This window comes from Cucurbita maxima, unplaced genomic scaffold, assembly GCF_002738345.1.
Source record: "Cucurbita maxima cultivar Rimu unplaced genomic scaffold, Cmax_1.0 Cma_Scf00002, whole genome shotgun sequence".
Classification (NCBI taxonomy): domain Eukaryota; kingdom Viridiplantae; phylum Streptophyta; class Magnoliopsida; order Cucurbitales; family Cucurbitaceae; genus Cucurbita; species Cucurbita maxima.
Genome location: NW_019272018.1, coordinates 2,564,963 through 2,577,798, shown reverse-complemented (window position 1 = coordinate 2,577,798; position 12,836 = coordinate 2,564,963). Strand labels below are relative to the sequence as shown.

Below are 12,836 nucleotides of genomic sequence, written 5' to 3'. Positions count from 1 at the left end.
TTTGATGAAATTGAAAATGTTGTATATGAAGTTCCAATAGCGTGACTTATTAGTTGTGACTTGTATACCTCGGATGAAGTTATTATTAGCCCGCGATATTAGAAATATTGATGAGTCAATCACGAGTAGCTATTTTATGATTTTGTTGATACAAATTGGGCTTAAAAGAAAACTCAAAAACTTAGTCCATGGCCCAAAAGGAAAACAACTTTTTTAAAAAAAAAACATAATTAGTAATTCAAGTACGTAGGTCCATATTTTTAAACATTCAAACTCGATCAAATCTGGGATGGACTACGATAACACATTTAGTAGAACCGTCGAAAGCACGTTGAATCAAATGAAGAATCACCTTGACCCTCTCTATCATCTTCAAGCTCCCACCAACTTCAATCACAGCACAAAGCTTTCCCACAGCCCCAACCTCCACCATCTCCTCAAAAACTCCAAAATTCCCAACGTTGTTCTTACAAACGTTGTACAAAATCCTCACCGCCTTCTCGTTCGTCAAATTCGACACTCTGAGAATCTTCTTAGCCACCACGGCAACCCCGCCACCGTGTCGGAGCAGCTCAACTCGTCCCTCATTCACAAAGGCGGTCCAAGGTGGCCATGGTCAGCTCACACTCACGTGGAATAGAGGAGCTTAAAAGCAGCTGGATGAGGTGGAAAACGGCGCCGTGTTTGACGGCTTTGAAGCGGTTCCGGCCATGTGGGGCCAAGTGGAGGAGGATTTGGAGAGATGGGTTGGTGGCAATTTGGTCGGATAAGGCTCGTGTGAGGTGGATGAAGAGAGTGTCTTGTGTGAAGGTTTTGTGGGTTTGGTCGGAAATGGTGTAGAGGGAGCTGAGGAAGGTTATGGCGGCGGCGCGTGAGATGGAGGATTTGGTTATGGTGATTATGGAGATTAGGGTTTTGGGTTAGGAGGTGTTTGAGGAGAGTGGTGGGTGAGTTGGTGTTTGAAAGGATTTCTATGGCTTCTTCTATCATGGATTCATCATTATTGTTTATGTGACTTCCTACATTATCACCGACGATAAATAATAAGAACGAGTTTCAAATTCGAAAGTAATTTTGTATGAAATCATTTGAAAATCAATTCACATACCAATTTTCTATAAGGATGCTGAAAAAAATCGATAACTTGAAAAACTCAATCAACTCAAATCGTCGCACGAGTTGGTTAGGATATCAACTTGTTTGAATTGAGTTGGGTTCAAATAAACGTTTGAATGGTTCGTGAGTTCTCCTAAAACTAAATTTAATTGACTAAATTAACCTGAATTTATTATTAATTTTAAAATATACATATTTTGTTAAACACAACTTTCTGTAAGAAACACTTGGGTAGAATATGCTTGGAATTTATTGGGATATAAATTAAGTAGGGTGAAGGGGTATTTATATAAGTAATCAATTTCAAATTTTGAACGTTTTTAATATCTAAATCATTTATCTAAATTTATTTCTAAAATTCCTAAATCATTTTCCTAAAATCCTAAATTATTTTCTTAACGTAAATATAGTCTCTCAAACAATGGTTGACTTAACTCTATTGGGCTAGTTAGTTATGATATTTTAACATGTTTTTTTATATACACATGCATTTATTTAATTTTATTAATATTATTATTATTTATTTGTTCCCGATTAACTCTTAAAAATAATTTTTAAATATTTAAAAAGTAATTTTTAAAAAATATATATTTAAATTAGAAGAGTTTAACTAAATGTTTAAAAATAAATAAATAACAAAAAAAAAATAAAAATTTGAATAAATAATCTAACCACTCAACTTACGTACTAGACATAGTATCTTTTTTGGGTTTTTCCTTTCCGACTTTCCCTCTAAGTCTTTAAAATGTGTTGGAGAGGTTTCCACACCCTTATGAAGAATTGAGCTCCCACATCTCATTGTCTCTTTAACAAGCTTAACAACCTGCCCTCTATCAACCTCCCCTTTAGGGGTTGGGATCGGCTCCACCCCGTCGCCCGCGTTGAGACTGCACCACCCTCGAATCAGTCGACGGAGCGTATGGTTCGGCGTCAAATCCAACTCGCTCAGTGGTTGCTTTGTCACGGGGCAGCTCGGGATGACGACATGTCGGTTTTTGTAGGATGACAGCCATTTCTCTATGCTCTCTCTATCGTACGTGATTCCTGTCGAGATTATCACCGGGTCTCGCATGATTTGTAGAGATATCGGGCATAGAAAGTCTGAAGGAACCTCGACCGCCATGGATGAACCTCTCAACAAAGGTTGCTGTTTTGTGAGCTTGAAGCTGCCATGGGCTATGAGGGTTTTATAATGCGATGGAGATGTGACTGAAGGAGGTTGGGGAGTTTACCCTCTTAAATTCGAGTCAACCGAACCGAAAAAAATGTAGTTGACCGGTGGAGGATAGAAATTGTCAACGTGCTTCGTTTTTTTTGTATTTAATGATGATTATAGGACAAACGTATTTTTAGATTTGCATCTAACGGTTATTAAGAAGTAGTGATAGTCTCATTGAATAATTTGCCCAAATTTATTGATAACGATTTCACAATTTGAAATATTTATATCGAACATAGGCTTACATTTCTAACTAGCCATTGGATCCCGAATCTACGTGTTTTCTAAAAACAATATCGTGTTATAAAATTGTAAGTCAGATTGTATCGATCCTTTTGAATAATTTCTCGAGTAATTGAGAAGACCTTTTCAACCGGAGAGAAAAGAAGTTAATGAGAGCTCAAAAGTCTCGACTTTGTCAAAAAAGGATTATTATGATAAATGAGGTGGAACAATGAAGTCTTGAAAGGGTACGTCCTCCTTGTATTATTGGTGTTGCTACGTCTTGAGATCCTCATTGTCATGATTCTGCTCCATCACAAGTACCAATTGTGAAGAATAACCATTTTATATCGAGAGTCTAGCCTCTTCTTCGATCTTATCTACAGTTTTGTTCCTCAACTCCCTGCAGCTCTGGCCGCTCGCTATAATAGCTTGATTTTCTAGTGGCTCGTACTTCTGGTGGTGCGGCATTGTGATGTCCCATATAGGCTGGAGAGGAGAACAAAACATATTTTATAAAGGCGTTGAAATCTTCCCTAGCAAACGCGTTTTAAAATCTTAAGAGGAACCCCGAAAGCAAAAGCCCAAAGAGAACAATACTTGCTATTTAAAAAAGAAACATTTATAAATTTTAAGTTTGTTTAATTTTTTAAATATATATTGAAATTGAATATATTATATTATATTTTTGTTTAAGATATATTATCAAGTTTATTAAAATATTTTTAATTTTTTAAGAAGAAATTATATTAGATAATGATTATTAATTAAAGATTTATTTGAAACCAATATTTTAATTATATATACACAATGAGAAAAAATTCTCGAAAAAATTGAAATAGAAAGTGGACATATCTATTGTTTCTAATCCTTATGTTCTTTAACCCTAAATTGTCTGAACCGGTTTGATCGTGATTTCGGGTATCGGATCTTCCGAAATTTTCACAATCGATCCCTTCCCCCTTCTTCAACGGCACAGCTTTTTCTCAGGTATGCTTCAGCCGGGTGTTTGATCGGATAACTTCAGTTTCCGGCAAATAGAGGATCAATTTGGACTCTCCGACTCGAGTGAAACTGAAACAGGACCCAACTTTTTATGGGTGAGGCCAATAAGTCCACCTCCACTGCCGAGGAGGACTTGCTTCTCAAGAGCTTCTTCGCAGAAGTCAGCGAAGTCGAGAGAGATAACGAAGTTATCAGGTCTCCTTCTCTCTCTTTTTCTGTTTTTGTTTTCTTTTCTTTTAATCCCCAAGCATCGTTTTTCTGTCTTGTATTTGGGGTGTATGTCATTAATTTCAGAGTTAAACAGCATTAGGGTTTGTTGGGTTTTGGCAATGTTCTTAGTTTGATGATTGAAATAAACACACTTGGTTAAAACGACGATTTTGTTTCTGAATTTATAGTCTTTTGATTGTATTTTCGGTGTTCTTTTTGCCTCGTCGGAAATGAGAATCTGGATTAGTATGGCTATGGGATGCTTTGTGAACGTTTAGATTGTATTGATATATTTTCCACCGGAAGATTTTGATTGTATGGAATCTCTTCGAAGCGCGAACTTAGATAGTTAATAGTGGGCGATGAGAACTCAACTTTGTTCCATAGAGTGGTGTCTTTTGAAAGAATAAACTTCATTGCAGAAGTTTCTTAAGTGAATAGATGAAACTTTTATATCTTCCGACGATGAGGTTCAGAGAAGAAATTTGTGGATATCTTTAAGAAGTTCATGGCGCCTTTCTTGAGATCCAATCTCATATTGTAGGAAAAAAATTATGGCACAACTGTTTATTGAAGAGGAAGCTGAGAAAGTGAGTGAATAGTGAAGACATAGGATCATATAAAGTGATTTGCCCGGATGGACCTGTGATAGAACTTAGTGAAAAGGGTGAAACATACGCCCCAGTTAATATTATCAATAGAAATTTCATTTGTGCAGCTTCTTTTTTATTAGAAACAATTTCATTGATGTGTGGAACTTACAAAAAGGATGGATAATCCATGAAGGTTACAAAAAGCTTTCCCAATTGGTCATCACAGAAGCATAAGCGTATGAAGCAAAGAGATTAGTCATTATACACCAAGAAATAGCATAATAGATGACAAGACCAGAGTACACTTCAAAGGATTACTCTTTTTCCAAAAAAGAAACTCATTGGTTTCTTTCTTTTGAAAGAACCCAAAAGAAGGACTGAGTAATACCATAACAAAGCCTTGGCATTCATGAAAGGATGCCCCAACAGAACAACGATGAGAAGATCCTATATGTCTCTAGGAATAGCCAAATACCATCCAAAGGAATCACAAGTTTTTGTCCAAACTTCCGTGCAAATGAACACTGAATAAGGATATGGTTCGGGATTCATCATCAGCCTTACACAAAGAACACCATACAGGTGATAAAGCCAAGTAGGGTATACACCTTTGAATGACATCTTTGGTGTTGATGATGGCTCTGTGCCAAATTTCCCATGGGAATTTTTTTTTCTTTGGTCTCCTTCCATATGCCAAAGATGTCTCCATAAGCCAAGTGGTATCTCCCATATCTAAAATAAATGGTTTTGTAGAGAAGTGACCATTAGAATTAGAGGCCATCTCTAAGTATCCTCGAGTTGTGTGATTATAATTGGGTCAAGGTCAAGGTTGAGTTCTGCCCACTTTAAAGCCTCTACATCCTTTAAGTTCCTCCAAAGTCTAAGGACCCAAAAACTATTGGTGGTGTTCCGAACTTCTTTAATCGTGGCCTCTTTACAGAGAGAAACCTTGGGGGTAAGTGAGAAGCCAAGGGGAAGCTAGTCACCCAAGGATCGGTCTAGACAAGTATATTGATTCTATCACCAACTTAGTGACCAATGCAATTGGTAATAAGGCTTTGTTGTTTTACAATGTTTTTCCAAGGACCTTTGACAACATAGCCCAATTTAAGTAAGTCGACCCCTACTTTTCTCTTTAAGTTCCTCCACATAGCATTTTTTTTTTCTTGGTTGGATCGTGATTATCATTTTGCAAGAAATGCTTTGTTTTTGTCTAACATGGAATGTAGTCGAAGGCCTTTTTGGACAAGTGGATAGATAATATTACTCCATCTAACAAGATGATGCCCATATGCATTTTATTCTCCTTTCCATTGGAAATTTCTAAAATTTCTTGGGCTACTCTAAATCCTAAATTGGCTGATAAGTGTCTCCCATCAATATTGAGTGGAAAGGCTATCAAATTGCCACTTTTCAAGTATACCTGTGTAACTTCTATTATCTCTTTCCTTCCCCTCAACAATGGTCTCTTGGAATGTCAAAGGCTTGGGAGACTGGCAAAGTGAGCCCTGCTCGCCTCCTCAATTGCAATCCCACTATGATCATTATTTAAGAAACAAAATTGAATTTTGTTGATCATTGGGTTGTTAAATTCGTTTGGAGTGCTAAACATATTGATTGGACATCTTTGGATGCCTCCAGAACATCGGGGGGATCTTAATGATGTGGAATGACCCAACTCTGACCATCTTCGAATGCCAAAGGTCTTTAACCCTAACCACACATATTACTATGGTAGACGGTTACAGTTTTTGGACAACAAGGATCTATGCCCCCTGCAGATACCAAGAAAGACCCATATTCTGGTAGGAATTACAGGACCTAACTTGCCTCTGCAGAGAGAACTGGCTTTTGCCCGGCGACTTTAATATCTCCATGTGGGTACATGAAAAATCTAGGTGAGAAGTCATAGAGGCATGAGACATTTAAATAACTTCATAAGAGAAGCCGAACTCATTGACCTTCCCCATGGCAATGGCCTTTATAGTTGGTCAAACAACAAATTCTCATCTACTTTGACACTCATTGGCAGATTTATGGCTATCAACGGTCTTCTAAAAAAATTCATTAATGTTGGTGCCTTTCCATGGGTTGCTTTAATTGGGCCCCATACCCTTTCATTTTGAGAATATGTGGCTAGACCGCACTAAATTTTTTTGCCAGTTGCAGAATACTAGTGGAAAAACATGCCTCATCGTGAAAGGTCAGGACATGGATTTATTAACAAACTCAAAAGACTAAAAGAAGTCATCGAGAAATGGAATAAGGAGGTTTTCAGTTGTATTATCACNAAAAAAAAAAAAAAAAAAAAAAAAAAAAAAAAAAAAAAAAAAAAAAAAAAAGACAACACCTTACATAAATTGCTAGACTTGATCAAATGGAGGAAACCAACTCTATCATATTAGTTCAACACACGCATAAAAAGCTCATGAAAGCTGAGCTTATCTCGTTGGCAACAAAGAAAGAGAAATCTTGGAGACAAAAATGTAAAAATCGATTGGTTCAAGGAGGACGACATAAACTTTAGATTCTTCCATTGCATCATGGCCTTAAAAAAACGAAAGAGTACCATCATGGAAATTCTATCGGCATAAGGTAGAAGTTTAGTTAACCAAGATGGAATTGCTAAGAGTTTGTCCTTTTACACATCTTTATATACAAAGGACGATGCCCCTATCGAATTTTCCCACGATCTTGATTTGATCCTAGTTGATCAACAATGGGAGGTTGCTTTCACCGAAGAAGAGGTAGGGAAGGCGGTAAAGCTCTTGGGCTCGGAAGAAAACTCCGGGACCGGATGGTTTTACCTCAAAATTTTAAAAGAGGTGTTGAAACATTGCGAGGCAGATATCATGAGAGTGTTCCAAGACTTTTTCTTATTGGAATTATCAAGGGAAACATAAATGAAACATACATATGTTTGATTTCAAAGAAAATGGATGCTCATGTTGTTGTTGACTTTTTGCCCCATAAGTCTTACGACCGAACTATACAAAATTATAGCAAGGGTGCTATCAGAACTCCTCAAAAGGGTTATCCTATTGACGATTACTAAACAAACAACATTTGTAGTTGGACATCAGATCCTTGATAAATCCCTCGTGGCAAAAAAAAAAAAAAAAAGGAAACAAATAAGTGTATTCATCAAACTTGACTTGGAAAAAGCCTTCGACATGGTCAATTGGACTTTCCTCGAACATTCTTGTAGCAAAAGTTTTTGGCGCAAAATGGTGAGGGTGGATAAAAGGTTGCATCTCATTCACAAACTTCTCCATCATCATTAATGGAAGACCAAGAGGAAAAATCTATGCTACTTGGGTTCTTTGACAAGCGGATCCACCATCTCTTTTTCTTTTCATAATGGTAATGGATTGCCTTAGTTACTTACTCACCAAGGCTAAATAAGAAGGGCAGATAAAGGACTTTCAAGTTGGAAACAAAGGCTTAGGTATATATCACCTTTTGTTTGCAGATGACACAATCCACTTCTCTGATGTGACAGATGTCTCCTCCATCAAAAATATGTATGAGATGGCAAAATTCTTCAAAAGATTCTGAAGACAAAACATCAACCTTCAGAAAATAAAGATTATCGGCATGAACATTACAACAAAAAATATCAAAGACTTTGCTGGCAAATATGGTTGTAAGAAAGGCTAATGGCTAAGTATGCACGTGGGATTACCCTTAAATGGAAACTCCAAATCCTTCTCTTTCTAAAAGACCATTATTAAATAAATAGAAAGAAGGTTATCATCATGGTCATCATGTTACACTTTTAAGGTAGAAGGCTCAAAGCCACGCTGTCCAACATTCCCAATTACTACATGTCTCTATCCGAAATACCTTAGAAAGTGGCTATGAAAATATAAAGATTATTAAGAAACTATTTGTGGAGTAGAGTGGCTATGACCCACACCCTGTCGGATAGAATATCATAAACTACAATCTAGGTTTGTCACATGTAAGACAGAATTTTGTAGTAAATTGTGGATTACTCTAAATAAGCCTGTCTTCAATACCTTGGAGTAAGCTATCTGCAATCTGTTTTCGGCTCCTTTTGTTTGGACCTTTTTTTTTATGCCTTTATATTCTTTCCTGTTTTTTTTTTTCTTTTTTCTTTTTTTACAAAATCTCGGTTTCTTACACACACGGAAAAAAAAAAAATAATAATAATAATAATTAAGGCCTCATTGGGTTTGTTTCTTTCAACCTTTATTTTCTTAATGACCCGGTTTCTCATTGGCAAAAAGATGATAAAAAAAACCCTTTTGGCAATGTTTAACTCATTAGTGAAAGTCCACTTGGTTTTGTGAAACTCAGGTATACTTTATGTTGGACCTGCCTCCTTAACATCTCTCTGCTTCTTTTCAAAGTGGGACAAGAAAACATGGAGAATAAGATAGAAACTAAAATTTTGAGAGAGGTTGAAGTATTATCATGCATTTGGACACATACAAGGGAAATGTAGAAATCTAACATGGAAATGGGAAATTTTTGTGGGACCCAATATCATAACGATTAACCATAAAAACTTGCTCATTGGGAGATTGGAGAGAAATATAATTTGAAGGTAGGAGAAGGTATAGTAGGAAGTTTGGGATTGATGTTGCAATGTCTCTACTTGATGATTCAATTGAATTTTCTTACAATCTCTTTTTTTTATTTAATTTCTTTTCTTTTAAAATCTGATCCAATTAAAAAGCATTTTTTTTTTAACTAATCTTCTTCGCCCCAATGTCCAACAAGGGTACCTCGTTTCTCCTTTTGTGCATGATCCTGTTGATAATAATACAATATTGATCATCTTATTTCATGTACTGTTTTCAAAGATGATGTTAGGTTTTTTTCATCTTTTGTTACTGTTGGGACTTACCTCTTTAGGATCTTGTCCTGCTTCAAGTTGAATCCATTCGAGTATCTGAAGTTACCATTTGATGTGTCCCCAGAAGAGGTGAAAAGGCAATATCGTAAGGTAATTGTGCTCAGCATGAAATCTGGTCTAGTTTCCTCCCAAGCTATACTGGTTCTGTATTTTAGAGTTCATCTAATTCACTTAAAAATATCTAATCATTTGTAGTTATCATTGCTGGTTCACCCTGATAAGTGTAAGCATCCACAAGCAAAAGAAGCATTTGGAGGTATGTTGATTTATGATATCAATTTTGTGCAGTTTAATGTTTTGCATTCAAGGTTATTTAGATATTATTTAACTGTTTATGCATGTAATATCCAACTAAAATTACTTTGTTGGTGCTGATCAGCATTGGCAAAAGCCCAGAAGCTATTACTTGATGAGCAAGAAAGGGATTATATTCTTAGCCAAGTCAATGCGGCAAAAGGCAAGTGAACTAATGCTTTTAGTGAGATACCAAAAAGAATGGGACTACACATACTGGAGATGAGAGAGAAAACTAAGCTTTTGCCTACCCATATCTCTATATCTTTCCGTTGCGTTGCATTTTAGTTGACAGTTTCTTGATTGCTTTCCACATAGTAGGTACATCTGATCAAGTGATATTTACGCATGCCACCATATGATTTAGGGGAATTGATATTTACGCATATTTAGATTACACTATCCGTTGTGCCTGTAGTAGACCGACTTGATCCTGGTTTAAGTATCATAATCCCGAACTGTCGTCTGGAAGAACAAATAAAACCTATAACTATTCTACAAAGAAAAATTTAACCTTCACAAAATGTAGGCTTTTATTTATTTATTTATTTTTTAATTTTTGTGAAATGAATTTGGTTAATAAATGAAATGCAGGAAAGGCCAAAGCCTACCAAATCCCAGGAATCACATAAACATCATAAATGCATTCCTGGTTGCTTTTTTTTTTTATCCGTAGGTCGTGGAAACTAATAATTTATATCTACAATTTTAGTGACTAACAAAGCTACGGCTGAAGAGTTTAAATTGGTTCTACAGTAATATTTTTCTGAAACAGTGAACTAGTTTATGTCTTAGTGTAATTCACTAATTTAAAAGACCTTGGTTTTGGTCTTACCTCAGTGTCCTCCTGCCTAGTGTCTAGCTTAGCAACCTTGTCCATATTTGGTGCAGTAAGATCCGCGTCCATTTGTGCTTACATATTAAAACTTGGTTAAATGTGAGATAAGAAGTTGGCCTGAAATGCATGTAGAGTCTAGGTTCTCCTAATTACAAGGTTCATTTACGTGGCCTTGGTCCTCAAATTTCTGGATAGGCTGAGTTTCATTGCCTGTGGATGTTTTTTCTTCAGTTATGTTACTTGTTTTTCCCCTTTTCTTTTCTGGAGCTCTTGGAGTTGGGAAAAATCTTCACTTGTACTTATTTTGAACTTCAGAAGAACTCCTAGCAAAGAGGAAGAAGCAGTTAAAGAAAGATACAGCTTCTAAAATAAAGTCATTGGTCGAAGAGGTGAGCTGAATTCCCTTTTCTTTTCACATTTCATTGTTACTTTGTGTTTTACTTGCAATATCAACCGAATCCATTTATGGCTCAAATCTAGAGTTGGTTTGTGAGACTGCTACCATTTAATTTGTGTGAATTAACAGAGCTCACTCCCTTATCATGTTGTGAATGAAAAGTTTTGTGAAAAAATTGAGCCACGTATGTAGTAGACATTTGGGAGAGTTCTAAATTAATATAAAGCTAAGTTACGATAAAGGTCAAGTAATTAATAGGCGTCTATAACTAAGATTTTACGTTTATTTACAATAATATTACATCTAACATGTAAAATTCATCCTCAAACTGGCCTAATTTGTTACAACAGTAACCGAATCACCCTCTCTGTAATGGCTTTGTGAGAAATCTTCCATTTGCTCTTTATTCTTTATTGACAATGCATTTAGCTTGCTGACGAAATACTGAAATTGAATCAATATAAAGGTAACTTGATTGATACTGCAAATTGATTGGACCGTTGGAATTATGATACTATGAGTTGACGTATTCACATGATTTATGTATAGTATTTGTCATAGTTTTGTAATTTGATGCCTGTGACCTCTTATGCCTGTTGATTTGGCACAGGGAAAATACGACCAACAGTATGAGAGTACCGAAGAATTCAAGCAAGAGCTAAAATTGAAGGTTCGAGAAATTTTAACAGAACAAGAATGGAGGAGGAGAAAGATGCAGATGAGGGTATGCAGGACGCTCAGATAATTTGATATTCCTCTGGATTTCTTTTAATTGCATATACTTGGGAAGGATTATTCATTGTCTATATTGCTTTTATTGCATTTAGATTTCTGAGGAAGAAGGCAGATTGAAAAAAGATGAAGAAGAAACAAAAGAAATGTGGAAGAAAAAACGTGAGCATGAGGAGCAGTGGGAAGGAACAAGAGAACAGAGGGTTAGTATTTAACTTTTCTATATTCATAAACACAATAGATCTAGTTTTGCTATTCTTTTGGTTCTGTAAGACTGTAGAATGAGTAATTTTGCCTGTTGGTATGCCATTGGAGGCAAGAGAAGACGACCATTCCGAGAGATTCATGCCAATGATAGAGTACGACGTATAAGCTCATACCCTTATGTGAGCTTACATGCGCTAGCCTCCCTGCACGTGCCGATGTCTGCCTCACTACTCTATTTTCTTTTACGGGAAAAAGTTTATACTTTGTTCTTCCAGTTTTCTGGTTCTATTATCTGGTTTAACTTAACACCTTCAAGTTTTCTGGTTTACTAACGAGTGATTAACATAACGTCATAACATGAATACTTGACGCAACAAACACATGGAGGAAGCAATATCTTTATGCTAAATGTTCAACTTGGAGCTAGAACATGAGTTCTGAACCTCTGATTCTTTACCAAATTATGTACGGAACAATTAGTTTAATTTGCATTTATGCCTTTCCCTTCATCAGGTTTCAAGCTGGAGAGATTTTATGAAGGGTGGAAAAAAGGTGAGATGGTATACTCAGGTTGCGTTGAAGTGATGAATGCATGCGACTGAAATGGCCCAAATTTGAAATTTTTGTTTGTGTTACAGGCTAAGAAAGGGGAAACTCGACCGCCAAAGCTGAAGACTGAGGACCCCAACAAATCATATGTCCAGCGGCCAGTAAAGCGAGGTTAAATGAATGTACTCCGGCGAGTACTCCGGCGAATAGTAGGGGAGATTGTGGATGTAGGCTGGCAGTATCAAATCTTATTACTCGCCTGTAAGCTACATAGTTAGAATGCAAATCGTATCTATATAAACATCAAAGCTGTAAAATCTTCTTACTAAAATTAAAAGGATTGTTTTAATTATAGTTCCGTGTAGCGACCCGACCTATTTGAATAGTAGAATGATGGCTACTTGAAAGTAAATGAAAACGAGTTTACTTTTAAAAGAGAGTTCAAAATTAAAATCGTAAAATCACATTTGAGCGTCCTAGAAATTTACATTTGTTAAAAATTGAAGAGAAGTTCACTTAGAAAGTCTCAAAGTTTGTTTGCGTCCTTTCTAGGAGAACATCATAGGATG

At 36.2% G+C, this 12,836-nt stretch overlaps 1 protein-coding gene and 1 pseudogene across 1 annotated transcript; one reads left to right on the top strand and one right to left on the bottom strand.

The window, feature by feature from the left end:
- Positions 1-268: 268 nt before the first annotated feature.
- On the bottom strand, positions 269-2,239 carry LOC111496839 (annotated as a pseudogene).
- A 1,194-nt stretch (positions 2,240-3,433) lies between these two features.
- On the top strand, positions 3,434-12,625 carry LOC111465312 (dnaJ homolog subfamily C member 8-like). The gene is made up of 9 exons (XM_023109628.1): positions 3,434-3,757; positions 9,250-9,340; positions 9,446-9,506; positions 9,630-9,707; positions 10,698-10,771; positions 11,390-11,503; positions 11,607-11,714; positions 12,232-12,270; positions 12,357-12,625. Exons 1-9 carry the CDS (start codon positions 3,654-3,656, stop codon positions 12,441-12,443), a joined length of 756 nt encoding a protein of 251 aa, XP_022965396.1. The 5' UTR covers positions 3,434-3,653; the 3' UTR covers positions 12,444-12,625.
- The last annotated feature ends 211 nt before the right edge of the window (positions 12,626-12,836 follow it).